General features: G+C 40.3%; 1 protein-coding gene across 1 annotated transcript in view; it reads left to right on the forward strand.

Moving 5' to 3' along the window:
• LOC308102165 (serine/threonine-protein kinase/endoribonuclease IRE1-like) overlaps nt 1-25,910 on the forward strand; it is a gene marked incomplete at both ends in the record, with an annotated part of 40,803 nt that extends 14,893 nt beyond the window's left edge. The window contains 3 exons of the mRNA XM_080451766.1: nt 24,146-24,275; nt 24,429-24,529; nt 25,700-25,910. Coding sequence (XP_080307892.1) covers nt 24,146-24,275; nt 24,429-24,529; nt 25,700-25,910 — 442 coding nt within the window. The remainder of the gene's footprint in view (nt 1-24,145; nt 24,276-24,428; nt 24,530-25,699) is intronic.
• Between the last annotated feature and the right edge of the window lie 474 nt (nt 25,911-26,384).

Here is a 26,384-nt window from a genome sequence, read left to right on the forward strand (position 1 = left end):
TACCTCAAATTTGTACTTAAGTACAGTACTTGAGTAAATGTACTTAGTTACTTTACACCACTGGATATCACTTACCCTACCTTTTAAGTAAAAATGTCTTTGTAGACGTTGATCACCTTTCACTGACATTGACAGCAGTGTTGCCAAGTCTGCTTATTATAAGCCACTTTGGGTTTATTTTTTTCCCCTTCTGTAAAGTCGCTTGTAAAAATAATAGTTGTCTAAAGTGTAAGTTGATTATTTGTTGCTTCCTAATGTTGTTTTAAACCAGTGGTTCTCAAATATTTTTTATATAGAAGATATTTGTAGTTGTTTAAAACATATTATTTTCTTCAAGATTTGAAAATAGCAGATCTACAAGGTTTTCGTTGTGAGCATGTGGATTGGCTGTTGTCAAATAGTCAATGTATATAGGCTGAACATGGTAAAACATTTTGTTGAGGACCCCCTGAAAAGCATGTTATTAAGTTATACATTAGCATTCAGTTATCTCTAATATGTGAATAAACACAATAAGCTTCAACTTTTTATAAATATGATACATTTAGAGAACAGTCTCCATTTGTACTGTGGATTGACTTGTGGATGGTTCAGGTACATAAATACGATCCAACGCTGACGTCTAGTGGTAGAAAGTATAAATACAGAAACATGACATTAGTTTAGTGGTAGAACGTTATTTAAGTACAGTACTTGAGTAAATGTACTTAGTTACTTTCCATCACTGGTGGTAGAACGTTAGTGAATGTGATGAATGAGTGTGCTGTTGTTCACACAGAACACTTCAAACAGCTACAATGTATCTGTTTGAACTCTCAAGATGGGGCGGCCGGGTAGAGTGAACTGGAAACCGCAAGGTTCCCAGTTCGATCCCGGGCTGGGGCGCTCCCCCAGAGTTAGTGTAGAAGTGTCCTTGAGCAAGACGCTGAACCCCTAAGTGCTCCTGATGAGCAGGTTGGTGCCTTGCATGGTTTCCTCCTCCATCGGTGTGTGAATGTGTGTGTGAATGTAATGCACAATCTAAGCGCTATATAAATGCACCATTTACCATTTAATGATCTCTGAATACTGTTTATCATAGAAATATAATATTTACTGATGCATTCTATGCACTTCATCTAGAACTCAATAAGATAAATATAATATTTACTGATGCATTCTATGTACTTCATGTAGAACTCAATAAGATAAATATAATATTTACTGATGCATTCTATGCACTTCATCTAGAACTCAATAAGATAAATATAATATTTACTGATGCATTCTATGTACTTCATCTAGAACTAATAAGATAAATATAATATTTACTGATGCATTTTTTTTTTTGTACTTTATTTACCCAGGATAGTAGCTGAGCACAAGTGCTCATTTTCAGCAACGCCCTGCACATAGAAACACACAGACAGACAGACACATTAAAACCTGGGAGCTGACTAGTACAACCACAGTCTTATGCTGTTGGCCACTAAGCAGCTCCACTGGAGCAGTTGGGGTTCAGTGCCTTGCTCAAGGGCACTTCAGTGGTGTTGGGGAAGTGGTGAACATTCACTTCCTGCTCCTCTAACCTTTAGGCCACCACTGCCTTATTCTATGTACTTCATATAGAACTCAATAAATATAATATTTAGCCTACTGATGCATTCTATGTACTTCATCTAGAACTCAATAATATAATATAATATAATATTTACTGATGCATTCTATATACTTCATATAGAACTCAATAATATAATATAATATAATATTTACTGATGCATTCTATGTACTTCATCTAGAACTCAATAATATAATATTTACTGATGCATTCTATGTACTTCATGTAGAACTCAATACAACAGCAGAGCAACAGCGAGCTCTACTGGCGACACCATTTAATGGGTCATTTCCTCCCACGTTGAAGGTCTGGTGATGAGATAATTATTGGTTCCACTTCCAGACCCGTTCATTACTAAAAGACCACAGTGACAGCACGGCTCAAATTGAAACTAAAAAACAGTTCTCAGTAAACAAGTTTTTCTTTGTTCTTCAGTCTGAACTGAAGCAGCAGAAATACGTCTCACTCGCTCTCTTGTTTTTCTTTCTGTCACAGTTTGTGTAAAATCAACCATGAGGATTTATTTACTCATTTTCCTGCTAACTTGGAGCAGCTGTTCCACATCTGTAACATCTGTAACATCTGTAACAGGTAAGACGATAAAGTTAAACATGAAAGATTTACTAAATATAAAAGTTCTTTACACTGTTACCTACAGGGAAGTGGGGACTGATAATGTTTATTATTTTGTGTGTGTGTGTGTGTGTGTGTGTGTGTGTGTGTGTGTGTGTGTGTGTGTGTGTGTGTGTGTGTGTGTGTGTGTGTGTGTGTGTGTGTGTGTGTGTGTGTGTGTGTGTGTGTGTGTGTGTGTGTGTGTGTGTGTGTCCTGTAGAGAGCAGATTCAACCCTTTAAGACCAGGAACCCATACTGTGTCATTTTACATTTTTAGCTATAACCATTATTTTAGGCTATTCAAAAATAGCAGATCTACAAGCTCATAGCGCGGCACTCTGTGCGCTTGAGCTTGAATAAATCTAAAGTGACACAGATGTGTTCCTGGATAGAATGGGTTAATAGTGTATAGTGGTACACCACCCTGTATTTATACACAATAACACAACATATTTAACACACACACACACACACACACACACACACACACACACACACACACACACACACACACACACACACACACATCTGAATATAAATTAAACATTACACATTAATATCACTACACTGAATCCATGTTGTTTTGTTTTAAGGACATCAGGTGATTGGTTCATCTCAGCCTGTGATGGCCATGGTGGGAGATGATGTCATCCTTCCTTGTTACATTGAAACTCCTGTCAACATGGAGAAGAGGACGGTGGAGTGGAGACATGACCTGGGGTGGGCACCATACGTGCACCTTCACCAAGATGGACGTGTGGATTCTGAGGGTCTGAACCCGTCATACAAACAGAGGACGTCTCTGTTTCCTGAGCAGTTGTCTCATGGTAACATCTCACTGAAGCTGACCAGGGTGAAGCTCTCAGATCAGGGAACATACATTTGTTATGTTCCACACCTGAACCACCGCTACAGTGAGATCCAGCTCCTTGTTGGTAAGATTTACTGTTCAAAACATGGATGAAAAACAACAATAAAATAGAATGACTAAATAGTTTTCATTAAGCTGATATGTTATTGCTTTAAATAGTTTTGTGGTAGTGTGAGGGTTCCTGATAATATATTAATAATAATAAACCATTTCTTCCTGATAGCTGTTCAACAAGGACTGTCACCCCCCCTCCCCCATCATAGGGTGATTATATATGTGACATAATAGTGTAACAGTTATACTTTGTAATAATAATTTAATCTACATAATGATCCTAAAGTGATGTTTAATTGTTGATGGTTTGGATTCAGTTCAGCAGCATAACATTATATTTATCAATGATGAATCTGTTCATGGAATTTAAAGTAACTTGTTCTACTGGATCATAATAAAATAGTATAACTAATAGTTAAGAAACACTAAAGTATTTATGTCTTAAAGGCTTAAAACTATACTTATATATGATACTTATAGACCTACAAGCATTGTGACTGGCTAGCAGTGGTGTAAAGTAACTAAGTACATGTACTCAAATACTGTACTTAAGTACAATTTTGAGGTATTTTTCCTTACTAGAGTATTTCCAATTGTCTATACTTTTACTTTTACTCCACTACACCTCAGAGGCAAATATTGTACATTTACTCCACTACAATTATTTGAGTTACTAGTTACTTTGCAGATATAAATGATATACATTATAAAACATACATTAACCGCTATTTGAAAATAGCAGATCTACAAGCTCACAACGTGTCGCACCGCGACATGTTGTGAGCTTGTAGATCTGCAATTTTCAAACATTTTAGTACTTTTACTTTTGGTACTTTAACACAATGAGTGCCGTAAACGGTCCGGACGGTTTTTGATCCAATTTTATTTTTATACGTGGGGCCCACGTGGGGCGCTAAAACGAAACTTTGGGATCATCCAAGGAGTTTCTGAGAAGGAGAGGCCGGATGTGGATCCATGTCAAAAATCCTTCCAGTCGGCCTTTCCAACGTTAACTCCTTTAACGTGGTGGAAGCGGGCCGTTTTCGATCGGCGATCACTCTGCAATGGAGGATCACGTTAGAAATATTATTGTTACAGGTGTTAGTCGGGACCCTCCGCCGTCTCCAGGAACACATACAGTACTGTGTCATTTTACATGTTTAGCTATAACCATTATTTTATACTTTTGGCTATTCAAAAATAGCAGATCTACAAGCTCATAGCGCGGCACCGAGTGCCGCGCTATGAGCTTGTAGATTTTTTAGTAGACAAAGCATAAAGTATGGTTAAAGTGGTTAAAATCATTGTGATGTTATATTAACACATTTTTCAGGGGACCCCCTGGTACCCCCCAAGGACCCCTGGGGGTCCTCCAACCCCACTTTGAGAACCAATGGTTCTCAAACCATCTCAATAACATTATGTTAATACAGTATGTTGATAAGTGAACAACATACATCTATAAAAATAATAAATAAACATTAATATCACTGAATCCATTTTGTTTTGTTTTAAGGACATGAGGTGATTGGTTCATCTCAGCCTGTGATGGCCATGGTGGGAGATGATGTCATCCTTCCTTGTCACATTGAACCTCCTGTTAACATGGAGAATGATACGGTGAAGTGGAGGAGAACCCGTCATACACACAGAGGACATCTCTGTTTCCTGAGCAGTTGTCTCATGGTAACATCTCACTGAAGCTGACCAGGGTGAAGCTCTCAGATCAGGGAACATACAGGTGTGAAGTTCCAGACCACAGCAGCAGTGAGATCCAGCTCCTTGTTGGTAAGATTTACTGTTCAAAACATGGATGGAAAAACAACAATAAAAGAGAATTGACAGTATGGTTTGCATTAGTCCTATCTGGCATGACTTTATTTATTTGTATTATTATTTAGTTTTAATCTATCATTATTATTACTTATGTATTCATGGGGGGTACTGTACCCGTTTTTGTGTTAGTAATAATATATAAATAATAACATCAATTAATTATTCCACATAACTGTTATTAATAAAATAAAGGGCCCAGAGGCCTATGCAAAAATAATACTAAGAATATACAATAAAAATATACAATAATGATAAAATGCTGAAAGTAATATAAAGAAGAGTTAGGGTCTTGTTACAATAACTTATATTTTAGCAGCAGTTTATAAAATGTGCAGGTATTGTTACAATAATATTATATTATATTATATTATATTATATTATATTATATTATATTATATTATATATATAGAACTGGTTGTCCAGAACCACAGATCAAAACTTGCTGCCCATATATAGGCATACTGATGAGATCAGGGAGCACAATGTATGGGCATAAAAGGGAGACAGACAGACAGACAGACAGACAGACAAAGGGTAAGAACATTGATTGATTGATTGATTGATTGAATATTTTATTAGGCACAAATGTAAAACAGCACAGTTACATTTAAAATACTTTGTCTAAAAAGTCTGTTCAAAAAATTCCTTGCGGTCTTGTTTCTATTGATGAATCATGACGTTACCAATTATGTGAGTTTGTAATGGAAAACTAATCTAATGAGCAATGTAACTAGTTACTGTTGGCAGTGACTAATACGTATTAAGACTTTCTGTCTAACTGATAATAAAATAGTTTGATTGATAATCTCTTCATGTGTTTTGCAGGGTCTGTGTCTCAGCCAGTGATCTCTTTAACTGGAATAAAAGGTGATCTCTTATCTTGGAGATGTGATTCTGGGTGCTACTTTCCTGAACCTGAGATGTCTTGGTTGGACAGTGATGGAAACAACATCAATGCTGAACCCTCAGTGACAGAGAAACCTTCAGATCACTGTTATGTTGTCCAGAGGACTGTGACAGTGGCTCTAACAGAGCATGTGACCTGTAGAGTTCACCTACCACACTTCAACCACACTGTTGAGACACACAGTGTTAAACCAGGTAATGAACATCACTCTCTATCATCTCTCTTTAACACCTTGAGGAACCTCAGTAAACACTAATATGTGCATCCTCTAAATGTAAATTTGGAGCATAATCAATTAGATCATTGGCATATTTTAATACATTTGTGGAAATAATTACATGATAAATCCAATTACAGTTAGATATTTCAAAAGGTTTAAAACATATGTGGGAACATGTTCTCCCCGTGTCTCCCAGGGTAGTTAATACCCTCACAAAAACATGTAGTAATCCTGGTCACTATACCGCCTCCCCCATGACAGCCGGGGCGCCTGATGGAAGGGAAGGGAACTAGTTGGAATAACGTGTTCCTTCCACACGCTACGTCCTACCAGGGAAACTCCCCCCTGTCAGGTGACAAGAAGGTCAGTTGGCTCTCATGCACTGAAGGAAGCATGAGCTCGGCCCTGGCCTCCCCAGGCTGTGGGGGACTGGTGTAGCGCTGGTGTAGGGCTGGTGTAGGGCTGGTGTAGCGCCCAGGATAACTTAGGGAATTGGCACCACATAAAAAACAAATTAGAAAAAAAAAAAACATATGTGGGAAAATATGGAGATATAGTGAGCATGAGGTCCAGACTTGAACCCTAGGATCCCTATTATATATAGCCAATGCATTGTGATCTTGTAGATCGGCTATTTCCACTGAATGTTCACCCCATAATAGGGCCTTTAGGGTTTAAGTGCAATGGCAGGGGAATAATGTGTTGTGTTGTTATGCATTGTGAGCTTATAGATCATATATTTTAATATATTTAGTGTACAGCGAAAACACGAAGGGGCCTTAAATAGAGTCCTGGGGACTCCGGTCAACTAACTAATCATACATAGTTTTATTGGAACCACTTAAACCCTTTATACCTAGTTGACAGAGTCCCCCAGTAGTATATACTATGGTACAGGATACATCTATTAAAATCAACATTAGACATTACACATTAATATCACTTCATTAAATCCATATTGTTTTGTTTTAAGGACTGATTGGCTCATCTCAGCCTGTGATGGCCATGGTGGGAGATGATGTCATCCTTCCTTGTCACATTGAACCTCCTGTCAACATGGAGAATGAGACGGTGAAGTGGAGGAGACCTGACCTGAGGGGGTCACCATACGTGCACCTTCTCCAAGATGGACGTGTGAATTCTGAGCTTCTGAACCCGTCATACACACAGAGGACATCTCTGTTTCCTGAGCAGTTGTCTCATGGTAACATCTCACTGAAGCTGACCAGGGTGAAGTTCTCAGATCAGGGAACATACATTTATGTTCCAGACCTGAACCACCGCTACAGTGTGATCCAGCTCCTTGTTGGTAAGATTTACTGTTCAAAACATGGATGAAAAACAACAATAAAATAGAAAGACTAAATAGTTTTCATTAAGCTGATATGTTATTGCTTTAAATAGTTTTGTGGTAGTGTGAGGGTTCCTGATAATATATTAATAATAATAAACCATTTCTTCCTGATAGCTGTTCAACAAGGACTGTCACCCCCCCTCCCCCATCATAGGGTGATTATATATGTGACATAATAGTGTAACAGTTATACTTTGTAATAATAATTTAATCTACATAATGATCCTAAAGTGATGTTTAATTGTTGATGGTTTGGATTCAGTTCAGCAGCATAACATTATATTTATCAATGATGAATCTGTTCATGGAATTTAAAGTAACTTGTTCTACTGGATCATAATAAAATAGTATAACTAATAGTTAAGAAACACTAAAGTATTTATGTCTTAAAGGCTTAAAACTATACTTATATATGATACTTATAGACCTACAAGCATTGTGACTGGCTAGCAGTGGTGTAAAGTAACTAAGTACATGTACTCAAATACTGTACTTAAGTACAATTTTGAGGTATTTTTCCTTACTAGAGTATTTCCAATTGTCTATACTTTTACTTTTACTCCACTACACCTCAGAGGCAAATATTGTACATTTACTCCACTACAATTATTTGAGTTACTAGTTACTTTGCAGATATAAATGATATACATTATAAAACATACATTAACCGCTATTTGAAAATAGCAGATCTACAAGCTCACAACGTGTCGCACCGCGACATGTTGTGAGCTTGTAGATCTGCAATTTTCAAACATTTTAGTACTTTTACTTTTGGTACTTTAACACAATGAGTGCCGTAAACGGTCCGGACGGTTTTTGATCCAATTTTATTTTTATACGTGGGGCCCACGTGGGGCGCTAAAACGAAACTTTGGGATCATCCAAGGAGTTTCTGAGAAGGAGAGGCCGGATGTGGATCCATGTCAAAAATCCTTCCAGTCGGCCTTTCCAACGTTAACTCCTTTAACGTGGTGGAAGCGGGCCGTTTTCGATCGGCGATCACTCTGCAATGGAGGATCACGTTAGAAATATTATTGTTACAGGTGTTAGTCGGGACCCTCCGCCGTCTCCAGGAACACATACAGTACTGTGTCATTTTACATGTTTAGCTATAACCATTATTTTATACTTTTGGCTATTCAAAAATAGCAGATCTACAAGCTCATAGCGCGGCACCGAGTGCCGCGCTATGAGCTTGTAGATTTTTTAGTAGACAAAGCATAAAGTATGGTTAAAGTGGTTAAAATCATTGTGATGTTATATTAACACATTTTTCAGGGGACCCCCTGGTACCCCCCAAGGACCCCTGGGGGTCCTCCAACCCCACTTTGAGAACCAATGGTTCTCAAACCATCTCAATAACATTATGTTAATACAGTATGTTGATAAGTGAACAACATACATCTATAAAAATAATAAATAAACATTAATATCACTGAATCCATTTTGTTTTGTTTTAAGGAAATGAGGTGATTGGTTCATCTCAGCCTGTGATGGCCATGGTGGGAGATGATGTCATCCTTCCTTGTCACATTGAACCTCCTGTTAACATGGAGAATGATACGGTGAAGTGGAGGAGACCTGACCTGAGGGGGTCACCATACGTGCACCTTCTAGCGGAGCAGATAAGTGCTACGATCTTTCAATTTATGATACAAGCGTGAAAATTGGCATGAGCAGTCTCCATGGGTCACTTGACAAGAAAATTGTCCGAGGCAGTTGTAATTTCAAGATGGCGGCCATTTTTCAAGATGGCCGACACCTTAGTGTGCAGTTAAGTGATATGATGGTTTATTTGGTGATACAAGCATGAAAATTGGCATGAGCAGTCTCTGTGGGTCACTTGACAATAGGCCACCCACAGCTACTTGAAATTTCAAGATGGCGGCCATTTTTCAAGATGGCCAACACTTTAGTGGAGCAATTAAGTTATATAATGGTTTATTTGGTGATACAAGCATGAAAATTGGCATGAGCAGTCTCTGTGGGTCACTTGACAATAGGCCACCCACAGCTACTTGAAATTTCAAGATGGCGGCCATTTTTAAAGATGGCCAACACTTTAGTGGAGCAATTAAGTTATATAATGGTTTATTTGGTGATACAAGCATTACAATTGGCATGAGCAGTCTCTAAGGGTTGCTTGTCCCATACTTTTTTGCCAACAACAATGTGAATTATGCTCGTTGGCTTCCAATACACCTTCGAGACATGATGTGCATTGAGGAGCAACATCCAGAAGTTGCTGCAGAGTTCCACAAGGGGAACTTTGTAGTACATAAGTCAGACAGGGCTTTCTCTGCAGTGGCAATTGATCAGGCTCATGAATGGCTCAATGCTGTGATCAAAGGTGATGGGGGAGCAGTCGGGCTGACAGAGAACCCATCAGCACTGCGAAGATGGATGTTAGCAGGTCCAGAGGTGAGCCGTCTAGTTAAGAACTATGAAGCTGCGTCAGGAGCTAAAGATGTGAAGAAAGGTAATCATCACCATGAACAAACAGAGGCTGCTCAAAAAGCATTTTTGGAGAAAGTGAAACGACTCACATCAGTCATGAGGGAAATGGGTAACCCTTTCATGGAAGAATCAGATGATCTGCTTGTGTTGGACACAAAGGACATTGTTGATGCCAGTTCAGCTGAGCTGATAGACGTGCATCACCAACAAGGCAGAGAACAGTTCAAGTCTTTCATGACAGATTTACAGAGCCTCGACAGTCCATGCTCTTTCTACAAGCCTATCAAGAAGAATATGGTAACTTTCTTCAAGCACAAGCCAGTTGTCAGTGGAACAAACTCCAAGATGAAGGAACTTAAGGATGACTACCAACTTTTCTCCCGACTATTCATCTCTTGCCAGAACAGGCAGTGTGACTTACAAGAGTTCTTCAATCATGAGAACCAATCAGCTCCCGCCGCTCTCAGTGATGGAGGGAAACTCCGCACGTGTACCAAATCACACCTGGCTGAGATACTACAAGCGAAAGTGACATTGCCTGAAAAAAAGCCAGAATCAGATGTTCTTATAGTGGATGGATCAGCTATGGTGAATACACTGCCACCACGTTCAAGCAAGACGTTTGATGAATATGCAATAAGTGACATACTTCCAAGAATAGAGACATACAGCCATACATACAGGCGGACGGACATCGTGTTCGATGTTTACTGGAAGTCCAGTCTGAAGTCTGAGGCAAGGTCAAAACGGGGAAAAGCAATCAGGAGGAGAGTAACAGGCACAGGCAAAACTCCGTCAAACTGGCAAAGCTTCCTACGGGATGAAAACAACAAGCAGGAATTGTTCCATTTCCTTGCTGATAAAGTTACGGAAATGAAAACAGCCAATATAGTCATTGTGACGAAGGGGGAAGATGCTGTTAGCAACCAAGCTGCTAACCTGGATGCAGTAGCCCCGTGTAGTCATGAAGAGGCAGACACGCGTATTTTCCTTCATGCCCAACATGCAGTGAAACAAGGACACAAATCCCTGATGATCGATGCCAATGACACAGACATTGTAATCATAGCCACTTCTGTTATGCCCTCTTTGATGCAACTTGGCCTTGAAAAAATGTGGGTGACTTTTGGCAAAGGAGAGAAGACAAGATGGATCCCAATACATGAGGTAGTTTCAGCCATAGGACCAGAGAGAACACGTGGTATCCTCTTCTTCCATGCCTTCAGTGGTTGTGACATTGTGTCATCCTTCCATGGCAAATCAAAGAAGTCTGCCTGGAACACATGGGACGTGTGTGATGAGGTGTCAAACACATTTGCAACACTCAGCGAATGTCCCTCTGCAGTGGAGGATAGTGACCTGCAAGCTTTGGAGAGATTTGTTGTGCTCATGTATGACAGGTCCAGCGATGTCACAACTGTGAACGAGGCCAGGCTTGATCTCTTTGCCAGAAAGCAAAGACATTATGACTTGATCCCACCAACTCAAGCAGCACTCAAAGAGCATGCCAAACGTGCCTCTTATGAGGCTGGATACGTGTGGGGACAGGCATTGAAGCGACATCCACAAATGCCGAGCCCATCTGACTGGGGATGGGTGGAACAGGACGAGAAGTGGAAAGTCTTCTGGACTCCACTTCCACCTATTGCGGAGAGTTGTTGGGAGTTGACCAAATGTGGGTGCACCAAGGCATGTACTGGAAGGTGTAAGTGCTTCAAATATGGACTCAGTTGCACATGCCTATGTAGTTGCCCCTGCTAGAACCTATTTGCATGTTTATTTTGCCAGAGTTTTTCCCCTTTGTCCTCTTTGTTTTCAAGTGTAGGCCTATGGCTCGGCTTCCCCTCGCCACATCGGTGCATCATGTTTTACTTTGTCACCAGTCCATTAGTGTGTAATTTTCAGTTGTTACTTTGTAACATTGCTTCCACTGCCTTCCACTGCCATACGTAACAGTGAAGCACATTTTCAGTTTAGTTCCTTACTATAGTTTGTCATGGTTCCGTGGCTACTGCCATTCAGTATTAGCCATTGCTCAATTATAATTTTGGAGCACTGTCCGTTCAGCACCACAACTGTGCTAATCAGCACCTCAACTGTGCTAATTTATTAGTCATATTTTTTGTTCCCCCATCTCTTAGTATTTATTTGACACATGTAATGGCTGTTAGTTTAAAAAAAAATCCTCCCTTTTGACTGTTACCGTGTCGTGGTAAGGGAGCTTGAGTACCTCAGTGAACCCTGAGAGCTATGCCAGTGGGAGGCAACTCCTGACAGGTTTTACCAAACTGGACAGGTCGTGGGCGAGGAGTCAGACAAAACACAGTCAAACAACCTCTCTTGACAGAGCTTTTTGAGGAACCCAATACATTTCTATGAGAAAAGGTATCATTTAAAGATCCACATGGCGGACGAAAGTCATCTTGAAATTTCAAGTGGTGGTTGTGGGGTTTCTTGTCAAATGACCTTTTGAGACGGCTCATGGCAATTTTCATGCTTGTATCACCAACTAAATGATTTAAGCTTAACTGTGGTGGTTTTTCATCTTAAAAAATGGCCGCCATCTTGAAATTTAAAGTAGCTGTGGGTGGCTTATTGTCAAGTGACCCACAGAGACTGCTCATGCCAATTGTCATGCTTGTATCACCAAATGAACCATTATATAACTTTAATGCTCCACTAAAGTGTCGGCCATCTTGAAAAATGGCCGCCATCTTGAAATTTCAAGTAGCTGTGGGTGGCATATTGTCAAGTGACCCACAGAGACTGCTCATATCAATTTTCATGCTTGTATCACCAAATAAACCATTATATAACTTAATTGCTCCACTAAAGTGTTGGCCATCTTGAAAAATGGCCGCCATGTTGAAATGTCAAGTAGCTGTGGGTGGCCTATTGTCAAGTGACCCACAGAGACTATTCATGCCAATTTTCATGCTTGTATCACCAAATAAACCATCATATCACTTAACTGCCCACTAAGATGTCGGCCATCTTGAAAAATGGCCACCATCTTGAAATTACAACTGCCTCGGACAATTTTCTTGTCAAGTGACCCATGGAGACTGCTCATGCCAATTTTCACGCTTGTATCATAAATTGAAAGATTCTGCCAGAAAAAAGCATTTAGCCGCTCCGCTATTCTCCAAGATGGACGTGTGGATTCTAATCTTCTGAACCCGTCATACACACAGAGGACATCTCTGTTTCCTGAGCAGTTGTCTCATGGTAACATCTCACTGAAGCTGACCAGGGTGAAGCTCTCAGATCAGGGAACATACAGGTGTGAAGTTCCAGACCACAGCAGCAGTGAGATCCAGCTCCTTGTTGGTAAGATTTACTGTTCAAAACATGGATGGAAAAACAACAATAAAAGAGAATTGACAGTATGGTTTGCATTAGTCCTCTCTGGCATGACTTTATTTATTTGTATTATTATTTAGTTTTAATCTATCATTATTATTACTTATGTATTCATGGGGGGTACTGTACCCGTTTTTGTGTTAGTAATAATATATAAATAATAACATCAATTAATTATTCCACATAACTGTTATTAATAAAATAAAGGGCCCAGGGGCCTATGCAAAAATAATACTAAGAATATACAATAAAAATATACAATAATGATAAAATGCTGAAAGTAATATAAAGAAGAGTTAGGGTCTTGTTACAATAACTTATATTTTAGCAGCAGTTTATAAAATGTGCAGGTATTGTTACAATAATATAATATAATATTATATTATATTATATTATATTATATTATATTATATTATATTATATTATATTATATTATATATATAGAACTGGTTGTCCAGAACCACAGATCAAAACTTGCTGCCCATATATAGGCATACTGATGAGATCAGGGAGCACAATGTATGGGCATAAAAGGGAGACAGACGGACAGACAGACAGACAGACAAAGGGTAAGAACATTGATTGATTGATTGATTGATTGAATATTTTATTAGGCACAAATGTAAAACAGCACAGTTACATTTAAAATACTTTGTCTAAAAAGTCTGTTCAAAAAAGTCCTTGCGGTCTTGTTTCTATTGATGAATCATGACGTTACCAATTATGTGAGTTTGTAATGGAAAACTAATCTAATGAGCAATGTAACTAGTTACTGTTGGCAGTGACTAATACGTATTAAGACTTTCTGTCTAACTGATAATAAAATAGTTTGATTGATAATCTCTTCATGTGTTTTGCAGGGTCTGTGTCTCAGCCAGTGATCTCTTTAACTGGAATAAAAGGTGATCTCTTATCTTGGAGATGTGATTCTGGGTGCTACTTTCCTGAACCTGAGATGTCTTGGTTGGACAGTGATGGAAACAACATCAATGCTGAACCCTCAGTGACAGAGAAACCTTCAGATCACTGTTATGTTGTCCAGAGGACTGTGACAGTGGCTCTAACAGAGCATGTGACCTGTAGAGTTCACCTACCACACATCAACCACACTGTTGAGACACACAGTGTTAAACCAGGTAATGAACATCACTCTCTATCATCTCTCTGTAACACCTTGAGGAACCTCAGTAAACACTCTGTTATACTGTCAGACTGTATCAGGGTCTCATATGCTCCTGAAAGGTCTTCTGTTCATCCTATAAATGTGATCTGGAGCATTAATTGTCCAAATGCAATTGTTGTGGTGTGACACAAATGAGCGATCCTCTTCCCCTGTCATCCTTGGAAAAACAAATGATGTGCCATGTGAGATGATCACACACTGTTTGTTCTGTTGTTTTTCACAGAAGCTCAGCCTTTAATCTACCATTACCTTGTGTTGTGGACATACAATTATGGCAATAATATTTAGGTTACTAAATGTAAAGATTATATACATCGCAATTGTTGTATAACTTAGAAATTCCAAACATAGTAACTAAATGGGTTGTGGAAGTGAACAAATGAAACACAGTGAGGATGTGATTGTAAAGGGTTCTGGTCTGGAGATGTTTGATGTCTCATGTCTCAGTGAAGACATGGATAGAGGAGGGACAGACACTACATTTTAACTTAAACCACTGTTTTGGTTTTTTTTTAATCTTGAGTATAAATATCCTCTTTCTTACTTTGTTCTAACATTTCCTACTATTTTATTTTTTTCTCAAAAGATTTTCACCAAAGGAAAACATGTAAATGTTGAAGCAGTTGTCCCCCCCCCCCCCCCCCCCCCCCAAAGCTGACATTCCTTCAAAATAATTTCATACATTTTCAAAATAAATATTTTTTTTAAATTAAAAAAATAAAATCCATACATTTAAATGTTTTTATGGAATAGTGAAAACACTTATCACTTATAAACGGGGCTTAAAGGGGTAGTTCACCCCCCAAATAACTTTTTTTCTATTGATTACTCACCCCATGGAGCCTTGAATTCATGGATATTTTTTAGTTTTTGTCGCATTCCTTCCTTTATTATTTGATTATAATAAATTTAGCCCCATTGATTCCGGTAGGAGACACAAATGCATTTGTGTCTCCTACCGGAATCAATGGGGACACATTTATTATAATCGAATTATTGGCTTAGGAATGTGACAAAAACAAAAAAATATCTATGAATTCAAGGCTCCAGATGGTCAGTAATCAATAGAAAAAAAGTTATTTTGGGGGTGAACTACCCCTTTAAGTGGTAAATAGGTCACAATTAACATAGCACATAATTGACACATAAATAACGCTTAAATAATGAAGTTTGGGTCCCGGGAACCAACTTTCTCCTTTCGGTATCAACCTAAAAAGCTTGGGAACCGACCACTGACTTAATAGTTGTGGTGTGATTGTGTTAGTGGTAGAAAGACTACAGAGTCGACGTGTGATGATGTCAGTGGTGTGCGACCGAGCGGGAACAGACACAGTAGCAGAGTGACAGACAGCGTCACATGTGAGAAACACCTTATAAAGTACAGTTGGACTCACATGCACGTTGTTTATTAACATGACAATAGTCCAGGGGCCAACACTGATATATGATATCGTCCTACATGTCTCTCGTTTATATTTTGGTGTGATACAACTTCACTCTTTAAACAAACCTTACGCCGTATGAAACTGTGATGTGTGGGAAATAGGGATATCCGATATTATCGGCCGATTTTAGCATAAAAGTGTAATATCGGAAAATATCGGATTTCCAGAAAGGCGTCATTTTCAAGATGGTGTCCACGATGGCTGCCGTGAGCTTAAAATGGCTATATCTCAGTTAGTTGAGACCTCAGTGCCGTCAGCTGGTCCTCAGTGAGCATGAGGTCCAGACTTGAACCCTAGCATCAATATTATGGGGTGAACATTCAGTGCATTGTGATCTTGTAGATCGGCTAATTCCACTGGATGTTCACCCCCTAATAGGGCCGTTAGGGTTCAAGTGCAATGGCAGGGGAATGATGTGTTATTGTGCATTGTGAGCTTGTAGATCACCTATTTTAATATAGTGTACAGTGAAAACAGGAGGGGGCCTAGTATAGAGTCCTGGGGAACTAAATATGTTGCCACTTAAACCATTTATACTTAGTAGACAGAGTCCCCAAGGAGTATATACTAGGGTACAGGATACATCTATTAAGATCAACATTAAACATTATACATTCATATCACTTCATTAAATCCATTTTGTTTTGTTTTAAGGACATCAGGTGATTGGTTCATCTCAGCCTGTGATGGCCATGGTGGGAGATGATGTCATCCTTCCTTGTCACATTGAACCTCATGTCAACGTGGAGAAGAGGACGATGGAGTGGACCAGACCTGACCTGAACCCTGAGTTTGTGCATCTCCTCCAAGATAATGACACGGCTGAAGAACTGAACCCGTCATACAAACAGAGGACGTTCCTGTTTGATGATGAGTTGTCTCATGGTAACATCTCACTGAAGCTGTCCAGGGTGAAGTTCTCAGATGAGGGGACATACAGGTGTTCTGTTCCAATCCTGGGCAACAGCAGTTTGATTCAGCTTCTTATTGGTAAGATTTGAGAGAGTTATATTGCTCAGGTCAGGTTAGTTAGGGAGGTGTTTACCATGGTAAGTAGTGTAGGCTGCAGAAAAGAAAACTGGTGGTGCAACATGGAAGGTCAGAACTTTCAGGAAAAAGGAAAAGTAATATAATGAGCAATTTAACTACCTTTTAAAATATGTATTTTTTTGTAATGAGTCAAACATTGCTGACTGACTGACAGACTGACTGACTAATTCTTTATGTGTTTTGCAGGGTCTGTGTCTCAGCCAGTGATCTCTTTAATTGGAATAAAAGGTCATCTCTTATCTTGGAGATGTGTTTCTGGGTGCTGGTATCCTGAACCTGAGATGTCTTTGTGGGACAGTGATGGAAACAACATCAATGCTGAACCCTCAGTGACAGAGAATCCTACAGATCTCTGTTATGTTGTCCAGAGGACTGTGACAGTGGCTCTAACAGAGCATGTGACCTGTAGAGTTCACCTACCACACATCGACCACACTGTTGAGACACAGAGTCTCAAACCAGGTAATGAACATTTCCTTCACTCTTTCACACCTTCCTTGTTCAATGTTTCTCTAATAAAAAACCCTGGATGAAGATGAAGAAGAGTGCCTCCAGGGATGTGAACGAGGAGGTGAAACCAGGAGGGTGGGGTTGAGGTGGGCACCGGCCTACTCAGGAACGAGTGTGGAAAGATGCTATTATGGAATGCAAGCCCCACCCTGTTGTGCAATACATGTTATACTCGTTGTCAGAGTACCCGTTGTAACCGTCCGTCTGTCTGTGTCCGTTTTGTGTCCATATATGGAGATCTCTATCTCGACAGGGCCTGCAATAACCCCAAGTTTGCAACTACTTTCGCCTGCGCCCTTCACCGGGTATGGTCTAGTTCATAGAAACAAGACAAATCTGCCATTGCAAAAAAAAAATTAAGTAGTGAGGGACCAATCAGGGTCCAGTATGTATATATGCATGGAGCAGGTTTATCACCAGAGGCATTTCTTTTATTCGCCCCTTGGAAATGCAGGTTCCACACAGAGATTCCAGACTAATATCTACACAGTGATATTAGTCTGGCCATGCTAGGCTATATTCATATGTCTGTCATTGTCCCTTTTATGCCCATATATGGAGATCCCTGATGTTATCAGTATATGGCCATATATGGGCATACCCATATTTGGGCATATCGGGTGGATCGGTGGTTCTGGAAAGTCCTTGTGGTAAACGTCTGTGGAGAATATGTGGAGAATGTATGTGGAGAATGTCTAGAGAGTGCAAACTGACTGTGAAAAGTGACTGACTAATAAGTAATCAAATGGCAGGTGTGGGGATTGGCAAACAAATGGCTCATTTGGGCCACGACCAGAGCCTTTTCTGGCGGTTCTGTTTAACCGCCTATCTGACCGACTAGACGTCGGGCACAGACCTCCTTCAGGTCTTCTGTGATGTGTGTGCAGAATTTGGAATTTAGAATTTGGTAGTTGGTCAGTCGAATGGTTCTCGAAAATACGTAGATTACAGACATACGTATGTACGTATAGAGCTTAAGATTTCTGCCCCAAATTTGTCACATATTTGACGGGCTTCGGGCCGGGCTCTACATTTATAATAGTAGCACAGCCTAGGACACTAGGACCCAGGAGCAACTGAAGAGCAGCTGCGGTCAGTGTGCAGCGGCAGCCAGCCAGCGAAGCACGGATGCAGACAGACAGACAGACAGACAGACAGACAGACAGACAGACAGACAGACTCTGATGAGACAGTGTTGGAGCTACAGAAGGCTAAATCATAAAGTTAACAGCCTTCTCAACAGTCTTTCGGGAGGCTAAATGTTCTCTACTGCTGTGTGGATTATCATGTGTCTGTATATCAACTACGATTTCAGATATAAGCCTTTGTTCATAAACAAAAATGAATGAAACTTACTTGGAGTTACTGAAGTATATTTCATGAACATACATACAAATCTATGCCATTTGTTAGTATTACTTCACTTCACAAGTCTACTTTGACCTACAGATGGGAGCCTATCACTCAAGCCTGGGTGGGGGGTACAATTAGCATTCTCTTTGTTTTACCTGGGAGACAGAAGGTCTCCCAGGTAAGGGGGATGTATGAGGGGGATGTGTCTCCATCCCCCCCTTCCTGGCTCATACAGTTGCAAATCGAATCAGGGACTCAAAGTGTGATCTATTGTTTGTCTAGGTGGGGTCTCACCTTTCAAGGCTGACCCACCCACACATGTACCTCCTCTTTTTCTAAATGTGGCCACTGCTATAAAGATTGACTAAAATGTAAACTTAGTGTGTGTGCTACTCCAAGGCCGGGAGGCTGTTGGTTGGAGCTGAGGCTCCATATGAAAGCTGTTTGTACTCCGTTTGTACTATGAAATAAATCGGAAGCAAGTAACCTCACTGACTGGAGTGATGCCTCAATCCATTCTTCAACCATTCATACACACCTCTGGAACATCTTATTAACTACAATATGGCGTTGTTGGCAACTAACAGTGCAGTAGAACCTTTACCAAATATAGTGAAGTCTGTGGTTTCAGATACCACAAACTTCACTAGGTTTTGGTAAAGGTTCTACTGCACTTTAGTTGCCAACAACGCCATATTGTAGTTAGTTTGATGTTCCAGAGGTGTGTATGAATGGTTAGAGAATGAATTGAGGCGTCACTCCAGTCAGTGAGGTTACTTGCATCCAGGGGCGCCGAGTTGAGTTGAGCCCCCACGGCCGCGCACATAAATCGGCGTGCCTGTTTGCATCCGATTTATTTCAACCCAACAGAGTTCCTATGGACCCTGAGGTCCCTCAGCCAGCTCCACAGCCTCACGGCTTGGAGTGGCACACACAGTTAGTTACATTTCAGCCCATCTATATAGCAGTGACCACATTGAGATCTAAAGAAGGTGCATGTGTGGGTGGGTCAGCCTTGAAAGGTGAGACCCCAGCCAGACAAACAATAGATCACACTTTGAGTCCCTGATTCGATTTGCAACTGTATGAGCCAGGAAAGGGGGGATGGAGACACATGCCTAGACCTTCTGTCTCCCCAATTGGGAATGCTAATTGTACCCCCCACCCGGCTAGGGCCAACAGTCACCTCTCTGTCTGAATCAACTCTCCTGTCTGTACTTGTGAAGTAGACTTGTAATCCTAGTAATTCTAACATAAGGCTTAGATGTGTATGTTATGTTATGAAATATACAACATTACAAAGCGATCGATCGATCATTTCCCCCTTAAGCCGCTTGTTTTGATATTAGCCTCGTTAGACAGATTCCGTGGCGGCCAGCAACATTGTATATGAAGCATAATGTTGAATGAATCCAACAGGATAAAGTAAACATTAATATTACGTCCTTTGACAGAGTAGATAATCAGGGCACCTCCAAGTCCTCACATCCAAATTAATATGTTAAATCCAATCGATAACTGCAGAGTGGGAAAGTCATTTTGAAAAACAGAATGAGCACAACTGCTAGTTGTGAAAAGGTAGAATTGTTCTTCATGAATAGCCAATATTTATTGATGAGAAAAAGGCTGCTGCTGCTGTTCATAAAGATGTTGGTCTCTTGTGCCGGGCCTCGGTCCAGTTTGTCAAATATTTCTCAGGCCGAACTTTTGTCGGGCCGGCCTCAAATCTTTAGGCCCGATTGTACGTACAGAGATTCCTTTAATTTGAAACAGTTGTGTTATGACTCACTGTGTTTCAGAGAGTGGGAGTCTCACCACAGCAGTGATGGCAGGGATTGTGCTCACAGTGATCATCATTGTGGTGACAGCAGTACTGGGATTTTTCTACTGGAAAAAGCAGAGGCAAACTAGTAAGTATTTAACTGATTTGTAAATTATATGTATTTTAATCTATATTCTGTTTTGTGTTACCGTTTTTACATTTTTGACTGTACTGCCTGTACTGTTAACACTCTTGGTAATAAAGTATTCAATCAATCAATCAATCAATCAATCAATCCCATTACAGAGCCATCAGGATCCATTGAGATGAACATGAGACGAGTATCAGGAGAGGAAGAACCACTGAATGTTGACAGCGTTCCGAGTCCATCACCAAAACCACGAGAATGGCGCCCAGTCAGTAAAAGATGGAGGCCACAGTTAGAGAAGCTTATAAACGCTGATGACTGTAGTGTTAGCAAAGTTGGGAGTCTTGTGTTTGGTAAAGACGAGGAATTCCGCATCGCAGAGGGAAGTGGTGGAGATGAAGTCTTCTTGGGGTTAAGAGATGATGGCACTGAAGTTGCAGTGAAGAGAACGTCTAAATGCCACTATGAAGGGCTGAAGAAAGAACAAGACTTGTTACGTCTTCCAGACCTTGATGATCCTTCGATTGTACGATATGTGGACTTTATAGAGGATGAGAACTTTGTTTACCTTGTTCTACAGTTATGTGAATACAACCTGTCAGAATATATCACTAAACACAACCTTTGTGAATTGAGGAGAAAACAACTAGCAAAGCAGGTTCTCAAGAGTTTGAGTATTCTTCATTGTCATAATCCTACAATTCTCCACCGGGATATCAAACCCCAGAATGTCTTGATTGGTAAGCGATAAAAGAAAAAAGAAAGAAACTTCTATGGAATTTATTTTGCTCAATCCCAAACCCTTTTCTTATATTGATCTTCCCACTTTGCATTGCAGATATTCGAGGCCAGGCAAAATTTGCAGATTTTGGAATAAGCCGACTATTACCTGAAGGACAAACAAGCCTATTCACAAGCGCTTCAGGAACGAGATGCTGGAGGGCAAAGGAGACTTTGGATGCAGGCAGTGATATCCCATATAAAAGAAGCACTGATATCCAGGTTGTTTTTTGTTCGTTTTTTTAATAAATGACAACAGCATAAAAATATTCTTACTCATTCTCATGCTCACTGTTAAGGTTGCTGGGATGTTGATATATTACATCCTTTCTGGAGGCGAGCATCCATTTGGAAAAGGCGCTAGAGGTGAAGTCAACGTCCTGGATGGAAACTACAATCTGCACCATGTTCAGGATGTGGTCGCCAAGGATCTCATCGAGAGGATGATCAATGAAGACCCAAGCAAAAGACCTACAGTGGAGGAATGCCTGGTTCATCCCTTCTTTTGGCCAAACGAGAGGTAAGATAGAACAAACATTTTACATCGCACTAGGGCTGTCCCTGAGAAAATAGGACTTCATGACCTTCTTGGAGGATACAATTGCAAGTGTTTCAGAAACTTTCAGTGCTGATTTAGAGCAGTGAAGTGCAACAGAGCCATAATTAATATTTTTTTGAACATTTAAAAGCAATGAATCCGTAAATGATGGCAGACTGCTTATTTTAATTGACAACAATCCTGTGTAGGACTACATAGGCTTACAGTTCGGAGCACAACGCTACTGTATCAAAGAGCTATGTTGCACATCTAGTAGTCGCTGGTGCAAGACAAAATAAATAACGGTAATGAAAAAAGACTGAAATGTTGTGTACCTGATAATTGCATTCAACTTTTTATCAGAGCTACATCTGTGTGCGGACGTCTCTCTTTACCGCAGCGCTACTTTATCCAGCATATGAGATAATTAACACCACTCAACGGCTAATTCTGCAGAGGTTCAACGAGTTTAACACACTTCCAAACATCGTACATTGCTTAAGTCACAGGAGTATGAGTTTCATATCATAAATATGGACTTTAGACAAAAGCTTACGTTTAATCACATGAGTTCTATTTACATCTGAACAGCGGCATAGTAGCTTAGCTGCAACAGAAGTATTTCCTCTCAAAACTGCGGATATCAAAATAAGAGCCTCTCGTAATATGATTAGTCAACTGGTTCACTTACAGGAAGTAGATGGACTAAATTATAAGTATACATGACGCACCAGAGCTAGTAGCTGACGTTACAAAAGAGTTGACCAAAAAAAGTCTAATAATTTGCGTCGATTGAGGGGGTCTTCGAATTTCAATGGGACAGGCCTACATCACACACATTATTCATTCATTCTCTAATATCTAAATTATTATTTCATCTCATGTCAATCAGTTTGATCCAATGGCAGATGAAAGATACATCCTACGGATGCACTGGGACACATCATCAGTGATGTCAGTCAGTCAATCAATCAGTCAATCAGTCAATCAATCAATCAATCAATCAATCAATCAATCAATCAAATATCTATTTATATGACACATTTAATTTCAAGTGAAACCCAATGTGCTTCACAGGTGAAATAGGGAAAAAAAATAAAGAATATTAATGAAAGAAAAAAAGGACAATCACTTTAAAAAAATTGAGTAATGCTAGAACCTAGGTAAAGACAATGCTAAAAAGGTGTGTCTTAAGATTTATTTTAAAACTGTCCATGGATTAAGAGAGCCGCAGGTTCACAGGCTGTTACACATGTTAGGACCGTAATAGCTGAAGGCTGCTTCTCCGTGTCTTTAGTTCTAGTTTTAGCCTCTGGAACATTTAAGACACTAGAGGACCTGAGAGCTCTACCAGGCACATACCCAGAGAGCATTGCAGATAAATATGCAGGTGCATTTACATTTAGTGATTTAAAAACCAATAAAAGGATCTTAAAATCAATTCTAAAACTAGACAACCAGTGGAGTGACTTTGATGTGTGCTCTCCGTCTGTACCCGGACAACTTATTTTTTCGTCAAACCGATCGGCATACAGTACCTGCGGAATTAGCTGGAGGTGCGGCCGCCCCCCCCTCCTACAATAGTCTATCCTGCTAGTGATAAAAGCATGCATTAGCCTATCTGTGTCGGCCTGGGAGAGAAAACAGAGGACTCTAACAATATGTCTCAAGTGATAAAAGAACAGTTTTGTGATGTTCCTGATATGGGCCTGAAAATATAGACTAGAGTGAAATATGACACCAAGGTTTTTAACCTGGTCCTTGGTGTTTAGTGCACATGATTGTAACCTGGGGTCATTGGGTGTTTGGGGTCTTTCAACATCAGACACCCTCACCCAGGCGACCCGACCGGGGTTGATGAGACCCAGGCCTGTGTCCCAGCAGCGTTTTCCCATGGATCTGCCCTCTTGATCCAAAGCCACCTAGTGGCTCTCTCTGTCTCTGCGGCTATCAGATCTGATACCCTTCCTATTCGCCTCCCCGGCGATGACCAGCAGCACAAACACTTTGCAGAGTGAACGCCCTGCAAAGCCCTGCCTCCTGCACTGCAAGATGCTTATATTTAAGCCTAATGCTTACAGAATCATTATTATTATTTTCACAGGAAAGTAGACTACTTGAGAAGGATTGGAAATCTAAAGGAAGTTGAGAACTGTCGTAATGCTGACAAGGACCTCATCAGGAAGTTAGACCAGCATGCTGAGCAGGGACAGTTCAACACGTGGAAAGACAATGTGAGTAAAAAGTTTGATTTGATTTCTCTTTAAGACCCTATTTAATGCCTTTAAGTAACTTTGTATATAGGTAACTAAAGCCTAATTTCATGCTTACATCCATCCTTATGTTTTGCAGTGAATTAGATCTTTAAGTTGTTTTGTTTTTTCCAGTTCCCACCTGAGTTGCTTCAGAAGTTGGATGGCAAGAAGAAGTCCTACCCTGAGAACTCATTTGGATTGCTGCGCTTCATACACAATCTCCATGAGCACTAGTAAGTAGCATTACATTACCGGGTGGCTGCTCAGTAATTCAGTCTCCTACCAGAGACTCCGCCGGTCATCAAATTATTGGCTTAGGAATGCGACAAAATCAAAAAAATCTCCATGAATTCAAGGCTTCATGGGGTGTGTAATTGATAGAAAATAAGTACTTTTTTGGGTGAACCCATTTTGGGCGGGAACCCCTTTTTGTAACTATACCTTTCAGGACGGGAACCCCTTTTGAGGTTCCTGTTGCTATGTACAGTATATAGCAGCATAACTTTTTGTAATTTTCTAATAAATATTTGTAGTTTTTCAGAAAACTTGTAGAAGGCGTTTTTAGAATCGGCCTCAGGTCTAAATGGGTTAAGAGTTGGACACTATCAGAACATCTGATATTGGTAAAAAAGCCAATATGGGACATCCCTACACGGTAGCTTCAATAATCCTCCGCATTCTGGGGGCTTGGTGCAGCCCAGTTAAGTACTTCCTGTTTGATGGCGAAACATGGATGTTTGACGCTTTGCCACAGCCTCGCTGAGTCACTGTCGGATGAAAACTCACGCCTTTGATAACTTTTCATCGTTAAGGCCTTTTATATTCGCCACACCTATACCGTCAGCTCCCAATACTTACCGCCAGACTTGCCACACCTAAGCCATGCTACTCATACGTTGAGTTGGCGGTGCCGGGGATCAAATGACCATGACCTTGTGGTTGAAAGGCGAGAGCTCTACCGACTGAGCTACCCGGACACACACTAAAACGCCAGAATACATTCAAAATGTCTGACTTCCTGTTAGGTTTAGGTCATGGCTCCAAGTTGGGACATGATACATACAACCGCACTGTTGGGCTTTAGTATGGGCATGTTTTAGGGGATGCTATTGAGCCATATGGCTCATTGTCCTTCCAATGAGGCCCACAATGGAAACAAGTCCACGTTTTTGTTTAATGTCTTACTGTACCTTCATGCTGCTTACAATTCTGAATAATAAAGTTTTCAATCAATCAATCAATCAATCAGGACTGATAAAATACTTTTTTTTTGCCACTTGAATTGTGAAAAAGAAATGTGCGATTCATTTGTGAATCTAAAAAATATAATGTGTGTGTCAATGCATAATGTGCGTTACAAATAGGATGTTTTATCTTCAGTGACCACTGCTTTGTATTCACAGTGCTGAGGATGAAGCTCACATTGACCTGTTGGAGATGTTTCCTGATCTGTTTGGAGGAGTTCACAAGTTTGCCAAAGAACAAGACTGGAACTCAAGGCCCTCCCTGAAGGACATGTTTACAACAGCAGATGCTGTAAAGTCCCCAAACCCTGAGAGAAAGACCAGTCTCAGTCTGCCAGTCCAGGAATCAAGACCCAATGACTCACAGTGACTTAGGACTCATGATCCATGAGTCCAATAGACTCATAACTGTGACACATGATTCATGAGGCTCCCAGTTATTGCTCCCAGTTACTGCCCGCACAGAGTACAAAACACTGATGTTGGCATACAAAGGAACCAAAGGTATGGCACCCCCATATATTCAAAGCCTTATACAACCCTACTCCAACGAACTTGCCATTGCAGTTAGAACTGCAGACTCACTCCCAATCTTCTGCCGTAATCTGAAGACTCACCTCTTCAGACTCCACTTTAGCCTGTAGCACTTGCCCCCTAGCCTTGATGACCTTGCAGGATTATGCAAAGGCTAAAATGTAATTTAGATAATATGTTATGTATACAGATGCCAGGTCATTTGTAGACCTGGCATCCTATAGTGCGTATAGTTTCAATGTACAGATTATAGATTTTGTCTTGATATTATACTGTTTAGACTGAGGATAGGTTCTTGGTTTCCCTTTGA

The sequence above is a fragment of the Gymnoscopelus braueri genome (genome assembly GCF_963280865.1).
Source record: "Gymnoscopelus braueri genome assembly, chromosome: 15".
Classification (NCBI taxonomy): Eukaryota; Metazoa; Chordata; class Actinopteri; order Myctophiformes; family Myctophidae; genus Gymnoscopelus; species Gymnoscopelus braueri.